At 42.5% G+C, this 26,745-nt stretch overlaps 1 protein-coding gene across 1 annotated transcript in view; it reads right to left on the bottom strand.

The window, feature by feature from the left end:
• csmd2 (CUB and Sushi multiple domains 2) overlaps window positions 1-26,745 on the bottom strand; it is an 854,766-nt gene that overhangs the window by 150,971 nt on the left and 677,050 nt on the right. The window contains 3 exon segments of the mRNA XM_082961372.1: window positions 9,475-9,663; window positions 15,457-15,603; window positions 26,007-26,195. Of these exon segments, the coding sequence (XP_082817498.1) occupies window positions 9,475-9,663; window positions 15,457-15,603; window positions 26,007-26,195 (525 nt within the window).

The raw sequence follows: 26,745 nt of genomic DNA, 5'->3' as shown, positions 1-26,745 counted from the left end.
CTGGTGGGATAATAAAGTTGATCTGAATCTGACAGAGTTAACCAAAAGCTACTCTGATTATCTGGATTGAGCCTTGTCACTCAAACTCCTAAAGCTACCCAGACTATCTGGATTGAGCCTTGTCACTAACTCCTAAAGCTACCCAGACTATCTGGATTGAGCCTTGTCACTAACTCCTAAAGCTACCCAGACTATCTGAATTGAGCCTTGTCGCTAACTCCTAAAGCTACCCAGACTATCTGGATTGAGCCTTGTCACTCTAACTCCTAAAGCTACCCAGACTATCTGGATTGAGCCTTGTCACTCTAACTCCTAAAGCTACCCAGACTATCTGGATTGAGCCTTGTCACTCTAACTCCTAAAGCTACCCAGACTATCTGGATTGAGCCTTGTCACTAACTCCTAAAGCTACCCAGACTATCTGGATTGAGCCTTGTCACTCTAACTCCTAAAGCTACCCAGACTATCTGGATTGAGCCTTGTCACTAACTCCTAAAGCTACCCAGACTATCTGGAATGACCCTTGTCACTCAAACTATTTTGACTCATCACATGCACTGCTGCTACCATTTATAAACCTATCCTGTTGACTAGTCACTTTACCCCTGTCACGTATACTCCCTCTCCGTCCTCTAGGTCATCAGCCTGCTGATTATCCCACACACCTGGCACCATATTGTTGCGCACCTGCGCCTCACGACACTCACCTGGACTCCATCACTTCCTTGATTATCGTCCCTATATCTGTCACTCCCCTTGGTTCTTTCCTCAGGTGTTATTGACTCTGTTTTCATGTCGGTGCGTTATTTGTGTTTCGTGTTCATTGTTTATTTTTTTTTATTTTTTTAAACACTCACTCCCTGAACTTGCTTCCTGACTCTCAGCGCACTCGTTACAACCCCTACCTATATGTACATATCTACCTCAATTACCTCGTACCCCTGCTCATTGACTCGGTACTGGTACTGCGTGTACATAGCCACGTTATCGTTATCATTGTGGATTTATTTCTTGTGTTGTTATGTTTATATTATTTATGTTTTTCTCTCTGAATTGTTGGGAAACTTAACATTTCAATGTTAGTTTACGAAGCATTGAAAATGATTTGATGGGTTAAATGTTCAGAACTAATTAAACCACCTTTTTCTTTCTTTAGTACGTAAAAGCTCCACAAAACCAGTTTTTTTATGATTCATAAAAAACTTTCTAAAACCTAGATAATCTACAAGATTAGAGTATTTTTTAATCTGGTTTGAGGTCACTTCGAAATGTCCTTGTTTTTGAAAGAAAAGCACATTTTGTTGTCCATTAAAATAACATCAAATTGATCATTAATACAGTGTAGACATTGTTAATGTTGTAAATGACTATTGTAGCTGGAAACGACAGATTTTTTATGGAATATCTAGGCGTACAGAGGCCCATTATCAGCAACCATCACTCATGTGTTCCAATGGCACATTGTGTTAGCTAATCCAAGTTTTTCATTTTAAAAGGTTAATTGATCATTATAAAACCCTTTTGCAATTATGTTAGCACAGCTGAAAACTGTTGTTATGGTTAAAGAAGCAATAAAACTGGCCTTCTTTAGACTAGTTGAGTATCTGGAGCATCAGCATTTATGGGTTCGATTACAGGTTCAAAATGGCAAGAAACAAAGAACTTTCTTCCGAAACTTGTGTCTATTCTTGTTCTGAGAAACGAAGGCTATTCCATGTGAGAAATTGCCAAGAAACTGAAGATCTCATACAACGCTGTGTACTACTCCCTTCACAGAACAGTGCAAACTAGCTTTAATCAGAATAGAAAGAGTGGGAGGCCCCGGTGCACAACAGAGCAAGAGGACAAGTACATTAGAGTGTCTAGTTTGAGAAACAGACGCCTCACAAGTCCTCAACTGGCAGCTTTATTAAATAGTACCCGCAAAACACCAGTCTCAACGTCAACAGTGAAAAGGCAACTCTGGGATGCTGGCCTTCTAGGCAGAGTTGCAAAGAAAAAGCTGGCCCCTATTCCCAGTGATAAGTAATTGTATAAGTGTGCCCTTGGTTCACCATTGTCTTGTCGATTATTGTTCTATGTCCGTTGGTCGTGTGAGTACCTGTGCTGTGTGTTTTGGATTTCGTGCCACTGTGGATTACGCAGATGATTACAGGTCTCGCCCTGTGTGTTAATCATTGTGTTATATTTTTTCAAGATCCTCCTCGCTCTTTTGTTCGGATTTCTACCCTATGTGTTGTAACATGTTTGTTTGGTCTTCGTCCCTGTGCCTTTACATGGCTTGCTGTAATTTGGGGTAAAGAAATTAAAAATCATATTACGCATTCCCGCGCTTGTCGCCCGATCTTTATACCAGCACGACAGCGATTGAATAAGGTAAATACTCTTAATGCGTGCATAGGAAAAGGCGTACATTTCCTAAGTCTGAATCGGCCCCTATCTGAATACATAAATGAAAAGAACACTGTAGAATCCTTCTAGAATCCTATTCAGTTTCAGTAGTATTTATGTAAACTCAGCAAAAAAAGGAAATGTCCTCTCACTGTCAACTGCGTTTATTTTCAGCAAACTTAACATGTGTAAATATTTGTATGAACATAACAAGATTCAACAACTGAGACATGAACTGAACAAGTTCCACAGACATGTGATTAACAGATATTGAATAATGTGTCCCTGAACAAAGGGGAGGTCAAAATCAAAAGTAACAGTCAGTGTCTGGTGTGGCCACCAGCTGCATTAAGTTCTGCAGTGCATCTCCTCCTCATGGACTACACCAGATTTGCCAGTTCTTGCTGTGAGATGTTACACCACTCTTCCACCAAGGCACCTGCAAGTTCCCGGACATTTCTGGGGGGAACGGCCCTAGCCCTCACCCTCCGATCCAACAGGTCCCAGATGTGCTCAATGGGATTGAGATCCGGGCTCTTAGCTGACCATGGCAGAACACTGACATTCCTGTCTTGCAGGAAATCACGCACAGAATGAGCAGTATGGCTGGTGGCATTGTCATGCTGGAGGGTCATGTCAGGATGAGCCTGCAGGAAGGGTACCACATGAGGGAGGAGGTCTTCTCTGTAACGCACAGCGTTGAGATTGCCTGCAATGACAACAAGTTCAGTCCGATGATGCTGTGACACACCGTCCCAGACCATGACGGACCCTCCACCTCCAAATCGATCCCGCTCCAGAGTACAGGCCTCGGTGTAACGCTCATTCCTTCAACGATAAACACGAATCCAACCATCACCCCTGGTGAGACAAAACCGCGACTCGTCAGTGAAGAGCACTTTTTGCCAGTCCTGTCTGGTCCAGTGACGGTGGGTTTGTGCCCATAGGCGACGTTGTTGCCGGTGATGTCTGGTGAGGTCCTGCCTTACAAGCCCTACAAGCCCTCAGTCCAGCCTCTCTCAGCCTGTTGCGGACAGTCTGAGCACTGATGGAGGGATTGTGCGTTCCTGATGTAACTCGGGCAGTTGTTGCCATCCTGTACCTTTCCAGCAGGTGTGATGTTCCGATGTATCGATCCTGTGCAGGTGTTGTTACACGTGGTCTGCCACTGCGAGAACAATCAGCTGTCTGTCCTGTCTCCCTGTAGCTCTGTCTTAGGCGTATCACAGTACGGACATTGCAATTTATTGCCCTGGCCACATCTGCAGTCCTCATGCCTCAAGCACTTTCACACAGGTTAGCTGGGACCCTGGGCATCTTTTTTTGGTGTTTATCAGAGTCAGTAGAAAGGCCTCTTTAGTTTCCTAAGTTTTCATAACTGTGACCTTAATTGCCTTCCGTCTAATCTAATCTTCTTAATGACCATTCCACAAGTGCATGTTCATTAATTGTTTATGGTTTTTATTGTACCTTTATTTAACTAGGCAAGTCAGTTAAGACCAAATTCTTTTTTTCAATGATGGCCTGGGAACAGTGGGTTAACTGCCTTCGTCAAGGGGCAGAACGACATATTTTTACCTTGTCTGCTCGGGGATTCGATCTTGCAACCTTTCGGTTACAAGTCCAACACTCAAACCACTAGGCTACCTGCTGCCCCTCCACTCTAACCACTAGGCTACCCTGCCGCCCCTCCACTCTAACCACTAGGCTACCTGCCGCCCCAATGGTTCATTGAACAAGCATGCCAAACAGTGTTTAAACCCTTTTACAATGACGATCTGTGAAGTTGTTTGGATTTTTACGAATTATCACTGAAAAAGGGCCGTTTCTTTTTTTTGCTGAGTTTATGTCTGAAGCCCTGTCCCAATGTCTAGGCAGCTGTGTTGAAGTGGCTGGCTTCCATTTCTTAATTTGAATCAGCCACTGAGTTTGACCAATTTGGGCCATTTAAGTGCCTAAGTAGAGGTAAAAACTTGTAGGCACAGAAGCCTAAAGGAAACTGAGTTGACCATACATGTTGACCATCCATGTGGTATTCACTTCCATCAAAATAGGCTAGTAGCTAGTTGTATTCATTAAATATGCATGCAGTGCATTCAGAAAGTATTCAAAACTCTTGACTTTTTCCACAATTTGTTACGTTACAGACTTATTATAAAATGTATTAAATAGTTTTGTTTCCTCAACAATCTACACACAATACCCCATAATGACAAAGGAAAAACAGGTTTTTAGACATTTTTGCAAATGTATATATAAAAAAAAATTATTACATTTACATAAGTATTCAGACCCTTTACTCAGTACTTTGTTGAAGTAGCTTTGGCAGCGATTACAGCCTCGAGTCTTATTGGGTATGATGCTACAAGCTTGGCACACCTGTTTTGGGGGTGTTTCTCCCATTGTACTCTACACATCACCTCAAGCTCTGTCAGGTTGGATGGGGAGCGTCACTGCACAGCTATTTTCAGGTCTCTCCAGAGATGTTCAACTGGGTTCAAGTCCGGGCTTGGGCTGGGCCATTCTAGGACATTCAGAGACTTGTCCCGAAGCCACTCCTGTATTGTCTTGGCTGTGTGCTTAGGGTCATTGTCCTGTTGGAAGGTGAACCATAGCCCCAGTCTGAGGTCCTGAGTGCTCTGGAGCAGTTTTTCATCAAGGATCTCTCTGTACTTTGCTCCGTTCATCTTTCCCATGATACCTTCCCTCAATCCTGCCGCTGAAAAACATCCCAACAGCATGATGCTGCCACCACCATGCTTCACTGTAGGGATGGTGCCAGGTTTCCTCCAGACGTGACGCTTGGCATTCAGGCTAAATAGTTCAATCTTGGTTTCATCAGACCAGAGAATCTTGTTTCTCATGGTCTGAGAGTCCTTTAGTTGACTTTTGGTAAACTCCAAGTGGGCTGTCGTGCCTTTTACTGAGGAGTGGCTTCCGTCTGGCTACTCTACCATAAAGGCCTGATTTGTGGAGTGCTGCAGAGATGGTTGTCCTTTTTGGAAGGTTCTCCCATCTCCAAGGAGGAACTCTGGACCTCTGTCAGAGTAACCATCGGGTTCTTGGTCACCTCCCTGACTAAGGCCTTTCTCCCACGATTGCTCAGTTTGGCCGGGCTGCCAGCTCTAGGAAGAGTCTTGGTGGTTCCAAACTTCTTCCATTTAAGAATGATGTAGGCCACTGTGTTCTTGGGGACCTTCAATGCTGCAGAATTTTTTTGGTACCTTTTCCCAGATCTGTGCCTCAAGACAATCCTGTCTCGGTGCTCTACTGACAATTCCTTTGACCTCATGGCTTGGTTTTTGCTCTGACATGCACTGTCAACTGTGGGACCTTATATAGACAGGTGTGTGCCTTTCCCGATCACGTCCAATCAATTGAATTTACCACAGATGGACTCTAATCAAGTTGTATAGTCGTGGCCAAAAGTTTTGAGAATGACACAAATATTAATTTTCACAAAGTCTGCTGCCTTAATTTGTATGATGGCAATTTGCATATACTCCAGAATGTTATGAAGAGTGATCAGATGAATAGCAATTAATTGCAAAGTCTCTCTTTGCCATGCAAATTAACTGAATCCCCCAAAAATATTTCCACTGCATTTCAGCCCTGCCACAAAAGGACCAGCTGACATGTCAGTGATTCTCTTGTTAACACAGGTGTGAGTGTTGACGAGGACAAGGCTGGAGATCACTCTGTCATGATGATTGAGTTCGAATAACAAACTGGAAGCTTCAAAAGGAGGGTGGTGCTTAGAATCATTGCTCTTTCTCTGTCAAACATGGTTACCTGCAAGGAAACACGTGCCGTCATCATTGCTTTGCAGGATATTGCTGCCAGTAAGATTGCACCTAAATCAACCATTTATCGGATCATCAAGAACTTCAAGGAGAGCGGTTCAATTGTTGTGAAGAAGGCTTCAGGGCGCCCAAGAAAGTTCAGCAAGCGCCAGGACCGTCTCCTAAAGTTGATTCAGCTGCCGGATCGGGGCACCACCAGTACAGAGCTTATTCAGGAATGCAGTAGGCAGGTGTGAGTGCATCTGCACGCACAGTGAGGCGAAGACTTTTGGAGGATGGCCTGGTGTCAAGAAGGGCAGCAAAGAAGCCACTTCTCTCCAGGAAAAACATCAGGGACAGACTGATATTCTGCAAAAGGTACAGGGATTGGACTGCTGAGGACTGGGGTAAAGTCCTTTTCTCTGATGAATCCCCTTTCCGATTGAATAGGGGCATCCGGAAAAAAACTTGTCCGGAGAAGACACGGTGAGCGCTACCATCAGTCCTGTGTCATGCCAACAGTAAAGCATCCTGAGACCATTCATGTGTGGGGTTGCTTCTCAGCCAAGGGAGTGGGCTCACTCACAATTTTGCCTAAGAACACAGCCATGAATAAAGAATGGTACCAACACATCCTCCGAGAGCAACTTCTCCCAACCATCCAGGAACAGTTTGGTGACGAACAATGCCTTTTCCAGCATGATGGAGCACCTTGCCATAAGGCAAAAGTGATAACTAAGTGGCTTGGGGAACAAAACATCGATATTTTGGGTCCATGGCCAGGAAACACCCCAGACCTTAATCCCATTGAGACCTTGTGGTCAATCCTCAAGAGGTGGGTGGACAAACATAAACCCACAAATTCTGACAAACTCCAAGCATTGATTATGCAAGAATAGGCTGCCATCAGTCAGGATGTGGCCCAGAAGTTAATTGACAGCATTCCAGGGCGGATTGCAGAGGTCTTGAAAAAGGGTCACCACTGCAATTATTGACTTTTTGCATCAACTTCATGTAATTGTCAATAAAAGCCTTTGACACTTATGAAATGCTTGTAATTATACTTCAGTATTCCACAGTAACATCTTACAAAAAATATCTAAAGACACTGAAGCAGCAAATATTTGTGTCATTCTCAAAAACTTTTGGCCACGACTGTAGAATCATCTCAAGGATGATCATTGGAAACAGGATGCAACTGAGTCTCATACCGAAGAGTCTGAATACTTATGCACCCCTGGTCGGGCCCCAGCGAAAAATCCTATCGCCATTAGCATAACAAAATTTAATATATATATTTTTCAAATATAGGAATATGTTATATCGTTTTATAGATACACCTCTCCTGAATCGAACCACGTTGTCCGATTTCAAAAAGGCTTTACAGCAAAAGCAAAACATTAGATTATGTTAGAGGAGTATATCGGAAAAGTAGGCACATAGCCATTTTCCGACCAACCACATGCATCACAAATAACCAAAAAACAGCTAAATGCAGCACTAACCTTGACAATCTTCATCAGATGACACTCCTAGGACATCATGTTACACAATACATGCATTCTTTTGTTCGATAAAGTTCATATTTATATATAAAAACAGCATTTTACATCGGCGCGTGACGTTGACTAACTATTTTCCCTCAAATGCATCCAGTGAAACAGCGCTACAATTTACTAAATTACTATTCGAAAACATTTTTAAAATGTAATATTGTCATTCTAAGATTTATAGATGAATATCTCTTGAAAGCACCTGTAATGCGAGATTTAAAAATAATTTTACTGGGTAATCACACTTTGCGATAAAAGGGGATGCGATACTCAGAAAAATAGGCTACCGTTACAGGTCAGCGCCATCTTGGAACAATCGCATATCAATTCTACTCTTGTATACTATTGTCAATAATCCCTTACCTTTGATTATCTTCATCAGAAAGCACTTCCAGGAATCCCAGGTCCACAACAAATGTATTTTCGTTCGAAAAAGTTAATCCTTTACGTCCCAATAGCTTGTTCTTGTTAGCGCGTTCTGAAGGCTGCTCCAAAACTTCCGTTGGCCGCGGGACTCCTCTTTCAATAAAATTAATTTTTTTTAAATTTAGGTTCATCCAAACATGTCAAACGTTGTATAACATAAATCTTTAGGGCCTTTTTCAACCAGAGCTCCAATAAGATTCAAGGGGGACGATTGCATTGTCTTTCTAAATGTTTCGAAAGGGGAGGGTAGCCAGGGGCGCCGGCGTCATAATGGTGATGGCCCTCCTCATGTGACCACTTTCCACAGCCTCTCATTCAGTCAGTTTTCACAGTAGGAGACTCAAACCACTTTGTAAAGACTGGGGACATCTAGTGGAAGCAATAGGAAGTGCTCAATGAACCATAGCTCACGGTGTGATTTATAGGCAAAGTGATGAAGTTGAGTCTGCAATTCAGAATTCCACATCCTGTTACGATCGGTCTCGGGGTTTTGACTGCCATATGAGTTCTGTTATACTCACAGACACCATTCAAACAGTTTTAGAAACTTTAGGGTGTTTTCTATCCACAAGTATTAATTATATGCATATCCTAGCTTCTGAGTTTGAGTAGGAGGCCGTTTAAAATGGGCACACATTTTTTTCAAAAATCGCTGTAGTGCCCCCTATCCTAGGCGACCGTCAAGAGGATTTATGCAAGTAAGCTATTTGTTTAATATAAGTTTAATATTTTTAATACATCTGTTTTCACTTTGTCTCTATGGGGTTGTGTGTAAATTGATGAGGATTTATTTTATTTGATCAATTTTAGAAAAATGCTGTAACGTAACAAAATGTGGAAAAAGTCAAGGGGTCTGAATACTTTACGAACTGTTTATAAATTACTTTTGTACAAAGTCCCCCCCATTTTAGGGAACAAAAAGCATAGGGACAAATTCCATATATATTGGCAGAGCGGTATGGGGGCATTCCATACCGTATGTAGATTCCCTGTGGTTCATGTCCTTACCTTGGCAGAGCGGTACGGGGGCGTTCCATACTGAATGTAGATTCCCTGTGGTTCATGTCCTTACCTTGGCAGAGCTGTATGGGGGCGTTCCATACTGAATGTAGATTCCCTGTGGTTCATGTCCTTACCTTGGCAGAGCGGTATGGGGGCGTTCCATACTGAATGTAGATTCCCTGTGGTTCATGTCCTTACCTTGGCAGAGCGGTACGGGGGGGCGTATGTAGCTTCCCTGTGGTTCATGTCCTTACCTTGGCAGAGCGGTACGGGGGGGCGTTCCATACTGAATGTAGATTCCCTGTGGTTCATGTCCTTACCTTGGCAGAGCGGTACGGGGGCGTTCCATATATAAATCCCCTGAGGGGTGCGGGTGCAGGTGGCACTGCTTTGGCCAATCAGACGAAAGCCTTGGTCACAGCTGAAGCGCAGGGTACTGCCTAGCTTGGTGCCTGTCTGACTGTGGACTGTTCCATTCAGAGGGTTGCTAGGTGGGCTGCAGTACGCCGCTGTGAATAAACAAACAACAGCATTTAATAAAATAACAACAACAACATTTAAATATTCAGAATAAATCTGAAACGTTTCCTCAGTTTTCTAGCTGGGCTGCAATAAAGCTGCTGTGAATAAACAAAGTAACAACTTTTATGATTAAAAGTCTGAAACGTTTCAAAAGATGGTGAAAACATTGTTAATATTATGAATAAACAAAGAAACAATAGTTGGTCGAAACAGTGGTAATATACTGCACAACGACAGTGGTAATATACTGTACAACGACAGTAGTAATATACTGTAATATACTGTACAACAACAGTAGTAATATACTGTACAACGACAGTGGTAATATACTGTACAACGACAGTAGTAATATACTGCACAACGGCAGTGGTAATATACTGTAATATACTGTACAACGACAGCAGTAATATACTGCACAACGACAGTGGTAATATACTGTACAACGACAGTAGATATATACTGCACAACGACAGTGGTAATATACTGTAATATACTGTACAACGACAGTAGTAATATACTGTACAACGACAGTAGTAATATACTGCACAACGACAGTGGTAATATACTGTACAATGACAGTAGTAATATACTGCACAACGACAGTAGTAATATACTGTAATATACTGTACAACGACAGTGGTAATATACTGCACAACGACAGTAGTAATATACTGTAATATACTGCACAACGACAGTAGTAATGAACAACGACAGTGGTAATATACTGTACAACGACAGTAGTAATATACTGTACAACAACAGTAGTAATATACTGTACAACGACAGTAGTAATATACTGTAATATACTGCACAACGACAGTAGTAATATACTGTAATATACTGTACAACGACAGTGGTAATATACTGTAATATACTGTACAACGACAGTAGTAATATACTGTAATATACTGCACAACGACAGTAGTAATATACTGTAATATACTGTACAACGACAGTAGTAATATACTGTAATATACTGTACAAGGACAGTGGTAATATACTGTACAACGACAGTAGTAATATACTGTACAACGACAGTAGTAATATACTGTACAACGACAGTGGTAATATACTGTACAACGACAGTAGTAATATACTGTAATATACTACACAACGACAGTAGTAATATACTGTAATATACTGCACAACGACAGTAGTAATATACTGTACAACGACAGTGGTAATATACTGTACAACGACAGTAGTAATATACTGTACAACGACAGTGGTAATATACTGTAATATACTGTACAACGACAGTAGTAATATACTGTACAACGACAGTAGTAATATACTGTAATATACTGTACAACGACAGTGGTAATATACTGTAATATACTGTACAACGACAGTAGTAATATACTGTACAACGACAGTGGTAATATACTGTAATATACTGTACAACGACAGTAGTAATATACTGTACAACGACAGTAGTAATATACTGTACAACGACAGTAGTAATATACTGTAATATACTGTACAACGACAGTAGTAATATACTGTAATATACTGCACAACGACAGTAGTAATATACTGTACAACGACAGTGGTAATATACTGTAATATACTGTACAACGACAGTAGTAATATACTGTAATATACTGCACAACGACAGTAGTAATATACTGTAATATACTGTACAACGACAGTGGTAATATACTGTACAACGACAGTAGTAATATACTGTACAACGACAGTAGTAATATACTGTAATATACTGTACAACGACAGTAGTAATATACTGTAATATACTGCACAACGACAGTAGTAATATACTGTAATATACTGCACAACGACAGTGGTAATATACTGCACAATGACAGTGGTAATATACTGTACAACGACAGTAGTAATATACTGTAATATACTGCACAACGACAGTGGTAATATACTGCACAACGACAGTGGTAATATACTGTACAACGACAGTGGTAATATACTGTAATATACTGTACAACGACAGTGATAATATACTATACAACGACAGTAGTAATATACTGTAAAATAACAGTGGTAATATACTGTAAAACGACAGTAGTAATATACTATACAACGACAGTGGTAATATAGTGTACAACGAAGTAATATACTATACAACGACAGTAGTAATATACTATACAACGACAGTGGTAATATACTGTAAAACGAAGTAATATACTATACAACGACAGTGGTAATATCCTGTAAAACGAAGTAATATACTATACAACGACAGTGAGCAGAGCTCAGCATTTAAACAGTATTCTAACTGAGCAATATTCCTTTGCTCTAATTTAGCAAGCAGTTGTTTATCAACAAATAGTTATACATAATATCTGTAGGGAATCTACAGATGGAAAAACTGGACTATCTAAATAAAGTGTGTTTTCAAAAACAACAAAATAAGGGGAGAGAGAGAGAGAGAGAGAGAGAGAGAGAGCTCAGTGTGCTGCAAAACAGAAATGGAAGCTAGACTGAGGCCAGAGATCATAAGATGTCTATGTAAACAATATAAAAAAGTTCTATGTCGTTTTTTTTGGTAGCAAACAAAATATACAACTGTAATAATCCCATTCTGAGTGATTCAACAAGTCTGGGGTCTGGGTTTCTCTCGGACGAAATGGGGGGATCTGAAATATAGACTGTTGGACACACACACACACACACTGACACACACACACACACACACACACACACAGCAATAGAGCCAGCTACGTCAGAGGAGAAGGAATTTGAGATTAAACCCATTGGAATGATAACGGACCGTGTGACGTGAAGTGTGGCATTGAGCGGAGGGGAGATTTGCGAGGAAGTGGACCACGAACACAGAAAAAAGCGTATCATTCATTACGGTTAATCTCTATGACTATATTACTATAAATATCTCCATAAAAATGCTAATTCTGGACCCAAAACGCTGTATCCCATCCAACGCAATGAACAGACAATTCAGATAAGGTTCCCCTACGGTATAAAAAGTTATGGCTGTTCGTTGTTAAAACCGAGTGATATATATATATATATATATATATATATATATATATATATATATATATATATGCAGTTTATGGGCTGCTGTAGCTCTCTCCCTCCCTCCCTCCCTCCCTCCCTCCCTCCCTCCCTCCCTCCCTCCCTCCCTCCCTCCCTCCCTCCCTCCCTCCCTCCCTCCCTCTCTCTCTCTCTCTCTCTCTCTCTCTCTCTCTCTCTCTCTCTCTCTCTCTCTCTCTCTCTCTCTCTCTCTCTCTCTCTCTCTCTCTCTCTCTCTCTCTCTCTCTCTCTCTCTCTCTCTCTCCTCTCTCTCTCTCTCTCTCTCTCTCTCTCTCTCTCTCTCTCTCTCTCTCGTCTCTCTCTCTCTCTCTCTCTCAAACAAATTGTTTCACGGAGGCAGAAAATGTGAAACTTTTTTTGAGTATGCCCCCTTGACCATTTTTGTAGTGGTGGGGAATAGGTGTTAGATAAGGGAACCATATAATGGGGATTTAACGCTGTAAAACACCATGATCCTATTCAATAGGTGTTAGATAAGGGAATCATATAATGGGGATTTAACACTGTAAAACAATAGGTGTTAGATAAGGGAATCATATAATGGGGATTTAACACTGTAAAACAATAGGTGTTAGATAAGGGAATCATATAATGGGGATTTAACACTGTAAAACAATAGGTGTTAGATAAGGGAACCATATAATGGGGATTTAACACTGTAATTCAATAGGTGTTAGATAAAGGAACCAAAGTAGCCGGGGGACAGTGCGTTGTGATTTTGGCTCTGCTCTAGGCTGCATCCCAAAGAGCACACTATTCCCTACATGGTGCTCTAGGCTGCATCCCAAAGAGCACACTATTCCCTACACGTTGCTCTAGGCTGCATCCCAAAGAGCACACTATTCCCTACATGGTGCTCTAGGCTGCATCCCAAAGAGCACACTATTCCCTACATGGTGCTCTAGGTTGCATCCCAAAGAGCACACTATTCCCTACATGGTGATCTAGTGCGCATCCCAAAGAGCACACTATTCCCTACATGGTGCTCTAGGGCGCATCCCAAAGAGCACACTATTCCCTACATGGTGCTCTAGTCTGCATCCCAAAGAGCACACTATTCCCTACATGGTGATCTAGGGCGCATCCCAAAGAGCACACTATTCCCTACATGGTGCTCCAGGCCGCATCTCAAATAGCACCCTATTCCCTAATTTGGACCAGTAGTGCACTATGTAGGGAATAGGGTGCAAGCAAATGAGTGAAGAGAGAGAAAGAAGGAAGGGAACAAATTAAAAAGAGATAGCAAGAAAAGAAGAATGGGAGCGGGGGAGCAGGTGTGTTGCTACAGCTGGTGATGGAGGAGATGACGAAGGGCCACGGAGATAAAAGATGGATTGATAAAGAAAACAGTACAAAACGTAGAATCTGTTCTCGCCATCTGTCTGGTTCCCACTGAGGTATCCTAACAGAAGGGGACTCCATATTGATGAACCCAACCAACCTGTGAGCTGCTGTCTGCCGCTAACTCAACCATCCAACCACCCAACCAACCAACCAGCCAACCAACCAACCAGCCAACCACCCAACCAGCCAACCACCCAACCAACCACCCAACCACCCAACCAACCAACCAACCACCCAACCAACCAGCCAGCCAACCACCCAACCAGCCAACCACCCAACCAACCAACCAGCCAACCACCCAACCAGCCAACCACCCAACCAACCAACCACCCAACCAACCAGCCAGCCAACCACCCAACCAGCCAACCACCCAACCAACCAACCAGCCAACCACCCAACCAGCCAACCACCCAACCAACCACCCAACCACCCAACCAACCAACCAACCAACCAACCACCCAACCAACCAGCCAACCACCCAACCAGCCAACCACCCAACCAACCACCCAACCACCCAACCAACCAGCCAACCAACCAACCAGCCAACCAACCAGCCAACCAACCAACCAACCAACCAGCCAACCAGCCAACCAGCCAACCAACCAGCCAACCAACCAACAAACCTGTGAGCTGCTGTCTGCCACTAACCCAACCATCCAACCAACCAACCAACCAACCAACCAGCCAACCAACCAACCAACCAGCCAGCCAACCACCCAGCCAACCAACCAACAAACCTGTGAGCTGCTGTCTGCCACTAACCCAACCATCCAACCAACCAACCAACCAACCAACCAACCAACCACCCAACCAAACAGTGAGGAGATGCCTGCCACTGTCTCCCCTACATAGTGCACTACCTTTGATGGGGCTCTGGGGAGGGTGAAAGAGGCAGGGAGGACTCTGGTGAGGGAGGGAGGGAGGGAGGGAGGGAGGGAGAGCGGTACAGATGCAAGGAGGACTGTGGTGAGGGAGGGAGGGAGGTACAGATGCAAGGAGGACTGTGGTGAGAGAGGGAGGACTCTGGTGAGGGAGGGAGGGAGGGAGGGAGGGAGGGAGGGCGGTACAGATGCAAGGAGGACTGTGGTGAGAGAGGGGAGAACGACGGAGGGGTGATTAGTCGATCTGCCTGAGTAGTGTTGATATGTAACAGAGGGAGCGTTTTTAAATATTGATACGACGATAACTCATCCAACGTAACGCAGGTGTCCTATATACAGCACATCCTCCATCTCTAGGAGGGAACGAGAACGGAATAACAACTCACCTAGAGTTTCAACATGAGACCACCTGTTCCACACACACACACACACACACACACACACACACACACACACACACACACACACACACACACACACACACACACACACACACACACACACACACACTCTTCCTGGACTCACCTGAGTATTGTATGCGAAAGCCTTTGTGGCTGGTGGTGTGGTCGAAAGACCAGTGGAGGTAAACCTTGTTGTTAGAGCTGGTGATGCTGAGAGGAGAGGAGTAGTTTCCACTCAGAGTAACCAGGAGAGGACTCTGTCTGGACGGACCTGTAGAGATAGAGGGGAAACAGAGAGAGACTTGGTCATACTGTCTTACTTTAATGTGACATCCTCCATACACTGACCCCCCCCCCCCCCCCCCCGCCCTAAAGATGCATCACATACCAGCACAAACTCCACCAATCACAGTAGACAAGAACATAGTACCGTACAATACACACTCCATCATCACCTAACAACCCTACATCTAACCCTTCTTCTAACTACCCTGGGTTTAAATGACATAATGAACCATTAAAAACCCTGGGTTTAAATGACATAATGAACCTTTAACAACCCTACATCTAACCCTTCTTCTAACAACCCTGGGTTTAAATGACATAATGAACCGTTAACAACCCTACATCTAACCCTTCTTCTAACTACCCTGGGTTTAAATGACATAATGAACCTTTAACAACCCTGGTTTACATGACATAATGCCCTTCTTCTAACTACCCTGGGTTTAAATGACATAATGAACCTTTAACAACCCTACATCTAACCCTTCTTCTAACAACCCTGGGTTTAAATGACATAATGAACCTTTAACAACCCTACATCTAACCCTTCTTCTAACTACCCTGGGTTTAAATGACATAATGAACCTTTAACAACCCTGGGTTTATAAGACATCTCATAAACATTGATGGTGTGACTACTTGTCATGGTCCTTTTGAGCAGATGGGGACAACCACGATTTAGACATGATCAGAAGTGACATCCTGGTCAGCTTGTCCTGTCAAGCAGACCAGTTGGGGGAGGATTCCAATGCCTTGAGGTGTTTAGCATGTTGTTTCACGTCAACACATGCTAGTTCGAGTGGTCTGTAATGTTAGCAGGAGCTTTCAACTGCTAAATCAAAAGAAGCTCTTTCTATTGAGGCTTTGCCAATGTACTCGTCCATGTAGTTTGGTCCCATGCTGCTATGGCAGAGATAGCAGCTGGGAACTGAGAAACAGATTCCCATCCAAGAATCCAACGATCCACACTCTGTTTGGCAGCCCACGAGGGCTTACACGTCTGTTCTCGCCCCGCTCGTTGGAAGATAAAATAAAAAGAGGAATCACTAACACTTCTCTCCAGCTCACCCAGGTCTTTAGAGAGGTTGGTAGTGTGTAGAGTCAGACCATTTCTCTCCAGCTCACCCAGGTCTTTAGAGAGGTTGGTAGTGTGTAGAGTCAGACCATTTCTCTCCAGCTCACCCAGGTCTTTAGAGAGGTTGGTAGTGTGTAGAGTCAGACCATTTCTCTCCAGCTCACCCAGGTCTTTAGAGAGGTTGGTAGTGTGTAGAGTCAGACCATTTCTCTCCAGCTCACCCAGGTCTTTAGAGAGGTTGGTAGTGTGTAGAGTCAGACCATTTCTCTCCAGCTCACCCAGGTCTTTAGAGAGGTTGGTAGTGTGTAGAGTCAGACCATTTCTCTCCAGCTCACCCAGGTCTTTAGAGAGGTTGGTAGTGTGTAGAGTCAGACCATTTCTCTCCAGCTCACCCAGGTCTTTAGAGAGGTTGGTAGTGTGTAGAGTCAGACCATTTCTCTCCAGCTCACCCAGGTCTTTAGAGAGGTTGGATAGTGTGTAGTCAGACCATTTCTCTCCAGCTCACCCAGGTCTTTAGAGAGGTTGGTAGTGTGTAGAGTCAGACCATTTCTCTCCAGCTCACCCAGGTCTTTAGAGAGGTTGGTAGTGTGTAGAGTCAGACCATTTCTCTCCAGCTCACCCAGGTCTTTAGAGAGGTTGGTAGTGTGTAGAGTCAGACCATTTCTCTCCAGCTCACCCAGGTCTTTAGAGAGGTTGGTAGTGTGTAGAGTCAGACCATTTCTCTCCAGCTCACCCAGGTCTTTAGAGAGGTTGGTAGTGTGTAGAGTCAGACCATTTCTCTCCAGCTCACCCAGGTCTTTAGAGAGGTTGGTAGTGTGTAGAGTCAGACCATTTCTCTCCAGCTCACCCAGGTCTTTAGAGAGGTTGGTAGTGTGTAGAGTCAGACCATTTCTCTCCAGCTCACCCAGGTCTTTAGAGAGGTTGGATGTGTGTAGAGTCAGACCATTTCTCTCCAGCTCACCCAGGTCTTTAGAGAGGTTGGTAGTGTGTAGAGTCAGACCATTTCTCTCCAGCTCACCCAGGTCTTTAGAGAGGTTGGTAGTGTGTAGAGTCAGACCATTTCTCTCCAGCTCACCCAGGTCTTTAGAGAGGTTGGTAGTGTGTAGAGTCAGACCATTTCTCTCCAGCTCACCCAGGTCTTTAGAGAGGTTGGTAGTGTGTAGAGTCAGACCATTTCTCTCCAGCTCACCCAGGTCTTTAGAGAGGTTGGATGTGTGTAGTCAGACCATTTCTCTCCAGCTCACCCAGGTCTTTAGAGAGGTTGGTAGTGTGTAGAGTCAGACCATTTCTCTCCAGCTCACCCAGGTCTTTAGAGAGGTTGGATGTGTATTGTGTCAGACCGACATTAGCCTTTGAAATAAATATTTGTAGCAGTCTTTATTTCCACTAATAAAGTGGCCATATTATATACATAACATGAACAAATACGTCTGCTCATTTGCAATAATGTTTTTAATGTTTTAAAACTTCTTAAGGCCAGGGTGCAGTATTCAGAAGTTTGGATGACTAAGGTGCCCAAAGTAAACTGTCTGTTACTCAGGCCCAGAAGCTAGGATATGCATGGTATTATTGGATAGAAAACACTCTAAAGTTTCTAAAACTGTTAAAATAATGTCTGTGAGTATAACAGAACTGATTTGGCAGGCGAAACCCCGAGGACAAACCATCCAGGATTTAATTTTATTGTGGTCATTGGATATTCCAATGATTTTCTATGGGAAAGCATAATTATTAGGACCCAGATTGCAGTTCCTATGGCTTCCAATAGATGTCAACAGTCTTTAGAAATTGTTCGATGTTTTTTTGTTGTTGAAAAATGAAGAAGTAGCCGTATTCTTTCTAAGTGTCACTCAGGTGGACTCTAGTCTTCTGGTGCGTGTGAATGAGAGCGCGCTCCTCGTTGTTTTTCTCCGGTATTGGAAACAGTTTATTCCGTCTTAAATTTTATCGATTATTTACATATTAGGGTACCTGAGGTTGGATTAGAAATGTTGTTTGAAATGTTTGGACCAAGTTTACAGGTAACTTATTAGATCCTTTGAGGGCATGTTGTGCGAGTTGGAACCGGTGTATTTCTGAATCAAACGGGCCAAATAAACGGACATTTTTGGGATATAAAGAAGGACTTTATCGAACAAAACGACCATTCATTGTGTAACTGAGACCTTTGGGATTGCAAAAAAATGAAGATCTTCAAAGGTAAGCCATTAATTTTATCGCTATTTCTGACTTTCGTGATGCATCTGTTTGGTTGGAAAATGTTTTTCATGCTTTTGTACGCGGGGCGCTGTTCTCATACAATCGCATGGTATGCTTTCGCCATAAAGCCTTTTTGAAATCTGACAAAGCGGCTGGATTAACAAGAAGTTAAGCTTTTAAATGATGTAAGACACTTGTATCGTCATGAATGTTTAATATTACGAATTTAGTATTTTTTGAAATTCGCGCTCTGCAATTTACCGGATGTTGTCAAATCGATCCCGTTAACGGGATTCTAGCTGTAATGGGATCCCTAAGAGTTTTTAATGGTTGCCTGAAGAGGGCGCTCTACAAGCTGCTCATTGTACATCATTCAGCTCTACGTCACGATCCGAGAGAGAGAGTGTGCATGGTGGTTTGACGATGAGTAGTGTCGTGACTATCATTCATGTGATGACTGCTATTCATTGAATAATTGCCTCCAACGTTTAATTAATACTCAATTCAATTAATCATGTAACAATTAATTCATTATTAATTTGGGGCACCACGGGAAAGGTTTACTTAATGAGTTACCGTTTCCCGAATTAACACAATAATATATCAATATCATACCAGTTATCAATCATTCATTTCCCCATATCAGTCTCATTCTGAACGTTGCATAATCCTTGGATATCTGCACGAACACTAGCCTCAGCAATACACAAATTGGCTTAATTATTTATTTACTAACTAAACAATCACACAGAATAGGGATTTATTAATCCTCCATACTGCAGAACCAAAGGGGGGTATTTACGATACGATCTGCAAGGTATTTACAGTCCGGTTGTTAAGTGATAAAACCGGCCCAATTCCCCCTCTCCTCTCCTTTGGGAAAGAGGGGGTTTGGGCGATTCTGGCACCCATGATCCTCACCAAGGAGAGAGAGTCATGACAGTAGCTTGCCACAGCCAGCGACAGCGTATTTGAATAAGTAAATAATAAAAATGTACACTTCACCAAGCAAGCAGCCCTGTCCTCATCAAATTCTAACTTAACTAACGTTAGCTGGCTAGCTAGCCAGCAATGTAGTTAGGCTCTCTCTAGCTAGCATGGTAATTAGCCTAGCTAGTAATCTGTGCAATTTATGTGCGAACACTGGACGGGCGCCAAAGTGAACTCATCCTTGACACCAAATTAACACCGTTATTTACTGGTCCGGCTAGTGAGCATATTTAGTTAGTTTTTTACCAAAAACAGTACAGTTGGAGCAGATCTATTGTTCAGGCCATGTGCATAAATAATGAGATGAGATTGTTAGCTAGCTAGCTAATTAATCAGAAAATGTGCAACAAAAATTAGTGAGGCAAGCATTTTCCTACATGAATATTTTCAGTCATCAACGCATGCCATTTGCAGTTGAAATACAGTCAGCGGCCAGTTTATTATTATATTACTCTTCTAGTACTGGGTCGAACCCCCCGTTTGCCTCCAGAACAGTCTGAATTATTTGGGGCATGGATTCTACGAGGTGTGGCATTCAAACGTTGCTAATTTGCTATAATGGGACTTAACCTGTTGGGGCTAGGGGGCAGTATTTTCACGGCTGGATAAAAAAACGTACCCGATTTAATCTGGTTACTAATCCTACCCAGTAACTAGAATATGCATATACTTATTATATATGGATAGAAAACACCCTAAACTTTCTAAAACTGTTTGAATGGTGTCTGTGAGTATAACAGAACTCATTTGGCAGGCAAAACCCTGAGACATTTTCTGACAGGAAGTGGATACCTGATGTGTTGAATTACCTTTAAGCCTATGCCATTGAAACACACAGGGGTTGATTAATGTTTTGGCAATTCCTATTGTTTCCACTAGATGTCACCAGCCTTTACAAAGTGTTTTGAGTCTTTTACTGTGAGATCTGACCGAACAAGAGCCATGGAACGGTGATGGCCGATTAGACTCTGGCGCGCGAGTTCATGTTGGGTACCCTCGTTCCAATACGTTATAAAAGAGAATGCATTCGTCCACCTTGAATATTATTCATGTTCTGGTTAAAAAAGGCACTAATGATTTATGCTATACAACGTTTGACATGTTTGAACGAACGTAAATATATTTTTTCCCCTCGTTCATGACGAGAAGTCCGGCTGGCTTAGATCATGTGCTAACAACACGGATCTTTTTGGATATAAATGATGAGCTTTTTTGAACAAAACTACATTCGTTATGGACCTGGGATTCCTGGAAGTGACATCTGATGAAGAGAATCAAAGGTAATGGATTATTTACATAGTATTTTTGATTTTAGATCTCTCCAACATGGCCCTTTGTCTGTATAGCAAAGCATATTTTTCTGGGCGCAGTGCTCAGATTATTGCAAAGTGTGATTTCCCAGTAAGGTTATTTTTAAATCTGGCAAGTTGATTGCGTTCAAGAGATGTAAATCTATAATTCTTTAAATGACAATATAATATTTTACCAATGTTTTCTAATTTTAATTATTTAATTTGTGGTGCTGACTTGACTGCCGGTTATTGGAGGGAAACGATTTCCTCAACATCAATGCCATAGTAAAACGCTGTTTTTGGATATAAATATGAACTTGATAGAACTAAAAATGCATGCATTGTCTAACATAATGTCCTAGGAGTGTCATCTGATGGAGATTGTAAAAGATTGTAAAAGGTTAGTGCATCATTTTAGCTGGTTTTTTGGTTTTGGTGACCCTGTCTTTGAATTGACAAAACATTACACACAGCTATTGTCAATGTACTCTCCTAACATAATCTAACTTTATGCTTTCGCCGTAAAACCTTTTTGAAATCGGACAACGTGGTTAGATTAAGGAGATGTTTATCTTTCAAAGGGTGTAAGATAGTTGTATGTTTGAAAAATTTGAATTTTGACATTTATTTGGTTCCAAATTTGCCGCTCTTGAAATGCACCTGCTGATAATAGGGTGCACCACGGGTGGCACGCTAGCGTCCCACATAGCCCCAAGAAGTTAACATTTTCCACATGATTACACCACTGCCACCAGCCTGTACCGTCAACACCAGGCAGGATGCGTCCGTGGACTCCTACTACTTACGCCAAATCCTGACACTGCCATCAGCATGCTGCAACAGGAACCAGGATTCGTCGGACCGGGCAATGTTTTTCTACTCCTCAGTAGTCCAGTGTGATGGAGTAGTCCACTGGAGCTGCTTCTTCTTGTTTTTAGCTGATCGTCGTCGTCTGCCGCAATAGCCCATCCGTGACCAGAACCGATGAGTTGTGCATTCCGAGATGCTGTTCTGGACACCACTGTTGTACTGTGCCATTACGGTGCTTTGCAAAAAGTATTCACCATGTCACACCCTGATCAGTTTCACCAGTCCTCGTTATTGTCTCCACCCCCTCCAGGTATCGCTTGTTTTTCCCCAGTGTATTTATCCCTGTGTTTCCTGTCTCTCTGTGCCAGTTCGTCTTGTATGTTTCCAAGTCAATCAGCGGTTTTCTGTATTCTCCTTTTTTCTAGTCCTCCCGGTTTTGACCCTTGCCTGTTTCTGGACTTTGTACCTGCCTGCCTGACTACGAGCCTGTCTGCTGGTGTTGACCTTTTTGCCTGTCCACAACTATTCTCTTGCCTACCCTTTTGGATTAATAAACATTGTAAGACTCCAAACATCTGCGTCCTGTGTCTGAATCTGGGTCTCGCCTTGTGCCTAGATACACCATCTTGGCATTTTTTCTATTTTGTTGCACTAAGATCTGTAATTTATTTGGATTTCATGTAATGGACATACACAAAATAGTCCAAATTGGTGAAGTGAAGTGAAAAAAACGAACTTTTATCAAGAAATTCTAAAATAATACAGAAAAGTGGTGTGTGCATACAGTTGAATTTGTAAGTTTACATACACTTATGTTGGAGTCATTAAAACACGTTTTTCAACCACTCCACAAATTTCTTGTTAACAAACTATAGTTTTGGAAAGTCGGTTAGGGCATCTACTTTGTGCATGACACAAGTCATTTTTCCAACAATTGTTTACAGACAGATTATATCACTTATAATTCACTGTATCACAATTCGAGTGGGTCAGAAGTTTACATACACTAAGTTGACTGTGCCTTTAAACAGCTTGGAAAATTCCAGAAAATTATGTCATGGCTTTAGAAGCTTCTGATAGGCTAATTGACATCATTTGAGTCAATTGGAGGTGTACCTGTGGATGTATTTCAAGGCCTACCTTCAAACTCAGTGCCTCTTTGCTTGACATCATGGGAAAATCAAAAGAAATCAACCAAGACCTCAGAAAAAAAATGTGTAGACCTCGACAAGTCTGGTTCATCCTTGGGAGCAATTTCCAAACACCTGAAGGTACCACGTTCATCTGTACAAACAATAGTACGCAAGTATAAACACCACACAGCCGTCATGCTGCTCAGGAAGGAGACGCGTTCTGTCTCCTAGAGATGAACGTACTTTGGTGTGAAAAGTGCAAATCAATCCCAGATCAACAGCAAAGGACCTTGTGAAGATGCTGGAGGAAACAGGTACAAAATTATTTATATTCACAGTAAAACGAGTCCTATATTGACATAACCTGAAAGGCCGTTCAGCAAGGAAGAAGCCACTGCTCCAAAACCGCCATAGAAAAGCCAGACTATGGTTTGCAACTGCACATGGGGACAAAGATTGTACTTCTTGGAGAAATGTCCTCTGGTCTGATGAAGGGGGTGGCAAGCATCATGTTGTGGGTGTGCTTTGCTGCAGGAGGGACTGGTGCACTTCACAAAATAGATGGCATCATGAGGAGGACAATTATGTGGATATATTGAAGCAACATCTCAAGACATCAGTCAGGAAGTTAAAGCTTGGTTGTAAATGGGTCTTCCAAATGGACAATGACCCCTGGCATACTTCCAAAGTTGTGGCAAAATGGCTTAAGGCCATCACAAAGTCAATGTGTTGGAGTAGCCATCACAAAGCCCTGACCTCAATCCCATAGAAAATATGTGGGCAGAACTGAAAAAGCATGTGCGAGCAAGGAGGCCTACAACCCTGACTCAGTTACACAAGCTCTGTCAGGAGGAATGGGCCAAAATTCACCCAACTTATTGTGGGACGCTTGTGGAAGGCATCCAGAAATGTTTGACCCAAGTTAATCAATTTAAAGGCAATGCTACCAAATACTAATTGAGTGTATGTAAACTTCTGACCCACTGGGAATGTGATGAAAGAAATAAAAGCTGAAATAAATCATTCTGTCTACTATTATTCTGATATTTCACATTCTTAAAATAAAGTGGTGATCCTAACTGACCTAAGACAGGGAATTTTTTACAAGGATTAAATGTCTGAAATTGTGAAACACTGAGTTAAAATGTATTTGTCTAAGGTGAATGTAAACTTCTGACTTCAACTGTATGTATTCACCCCCTTTGCTAAGAAGCAACCAAATAAGATCTGGTGCAACTAATTACCTTCAGAAGTCGCATAATTAGTTAAATAATGTCCACCAATGTGCAATCTCAGTATCACATGATTTGTCACATGATCTCAGTATATATGCACACCTGTTCTGAAAGGCCCCAGAGTTTGCAACACCATTAAGCAAGAGGCACTACCAAGCAAACGGCACAATGAAGACCAAGGAGCTCTCCAAACAGGTCAGGGACAAAGTTGTGGAGAAGTACAGATCAGGGTTGGGTTATAAAAAAATATCAGAAACTTTGAACATCCCACGGAGCATTAAATCCACTATTAAATAATGGAAAAAATATGGCATCACAACAAACCTGCCAAGAGGGCCGCCCACCAAAACTCACAGACCAGGCAAGGAGGGCATTGATCAGAGAGGCAACAAAGAGACCAAAGATAACCCTGAAGAAGCTGCAAAGCTCCACAGCGGAGATTGGAGTATCTGTCCGTAGGACCACATTAAGCCATACACTCCACAGAGCTGGGCTTTATGGAAGAGTGGCCAGAAAAAAAATAAGTAAACATGTTTGGTGTTCTCCAAAAGACATGAGGGAGACTCACCAAACATATGGAAGAAGGTACTCTGGTCAGATGAGACTTAAATTTAGCTTTTTGGCCATCAAGGAAAACGCTATGTCTGTTGCAAACCCAACACCTCATCACCCCGAGAACATCATCCCTACAGGGAAGCATGGTGGTGGCAGCATCATGCTGTGGGGATGTTTTTCCATCGGCAGGGACTGGGAAACTGGTCAGAATTGAAGGAATGATGGATGGCGCTAAATACAGGGAAATTCTTGAGGGAAACCTGTTTCAGTCTTCCAGAGATTTGAGACTGGAACGGAGGTTCACCTTCCAGCAGGACAATGACCCTAAGCCTACTGCTAAAGTAACACTCAAGTGGTTTAAGGGGAAACCATTAAATGTCTTGGAATGGCCTAGTCAAAGCCCAGAAGGCAATCCAATTCAGAATCGGTGGTATGACTTAAAGATTGCTGTACACCAGCAGAACCCATCCAACTTGAAGGAGCTGGAGCAGTTTTTCCTTGAAGTATACAACAACACAGGTAGTATACAACAAAAACACAGGTAGTATAAAACAACACAGGTAGTATAAAACAACACAGGTAGTATACAACAACACAAGTAGGACATACAGGCAGTATATACAGTTAGTAAATACAACAATACAGGTAGTATATACAGGTAGTAAAAATACAACAATACAGGCAGTGTATACAGGTAGTAAATACAACAATACAGGTGGTATATACAGTTAGTAAATACAACAATACAGGTAGTATATACAGTTAGTAAATACAACAATACAGGCAGTGTATACAACAATACAGGTAGTAAATACAACTCAGGAAGTATACTACAACAATGCAGGTAGTATACAACACAGGTAATATACAACAACACAGGTGGTATATACAGGCAGTATATGCAACAATACAGGTAGTATATGCAACAATACAGGCAGTATATACAACAATACAGGTAGTCTATACACAACAATACAGGCAGTATATGCAACAAGACAGGCAGTATATGCAACAATACAGGCAGTATATGCAACAATACAGGCAGTATATGCAACAAGACAGGTAGTATATACAACGTTAAAAAAGTAATAAACTCTCACCGTCAAAGATCTCTAATTCGTCAAACTGCCGGCTGGTCTGGAAGTGTTGTATTGTGAAAGTGATGTTGTAGCCCGGCTCTACCTTGACCACCCAGGAACAGGACTCAAAGTGGGGGAAGCCGCTACCGGGGGATTGGCTCATGATGACGCCCGTGGAAGCTGTTAGGACCTCGTTCATGGGACACGTCACTGTGAGGGGAGACAGAGGGACAGTAAGTCAACAGGTAGATAGTATTTGTTTTGTCCTTTCTTTAAGGAAATCTTATCTTGAGGGACTTGCAGTCAGTAATGTGTCGAGTATCACTGTGGGAGGAGACCGAGGGGTGGAAACTTGGTCAATAATGAGAGCATACTTAAAATCAGTACTTTCAAACTTGTGATCTTAACCTGACAGACTTGCAGGTAGGAAGGTGTCATGTGGACAGAGTTCTTAGTAACGTTGGTAGTGGCGTACTGTAGTTGAATCACTAACAGTCAAGTCTAGATTGAGTCTCAAATACTGGACAATTTAGTCAAGTGCCCTTGACAAGTGATAGGACTGAAACACCAGAGCACTCATTACAACGCTATAGAGACAAAAGGGCCAGGGAAAGGTCCGGGGAAAGGTGTGGGGAAAGGTTCGGGGAAAGGTACGGGGAAAGGTACGGGGAAAGGTCCGGGGAAAGGTACGGGGAAAGGTCCGGGGAAAGGTACGGGGAAAGGTCCGGGGAAAGGTCCGGGGAAAGGTACGGGGAAAGGT

The sequence above is a fragment of the Salmo salar genome, chromosome 14, assembly GCF_965601325.2.
Source record: "Salmo salar chromosome 14, fSalSal1, whole genome shotgun sequence".
Classification (NCBI taxonomy): Eukaryota; Metazoa; Chordata; class Actinopteri; order Salmoniformes; family Salmonidae; genus Salmo; species Salmo salar.
Note: the sequence above shows the minus strand (reverse complement) of the source record. Positions and strands in the feature narration are given on the sequence as shown.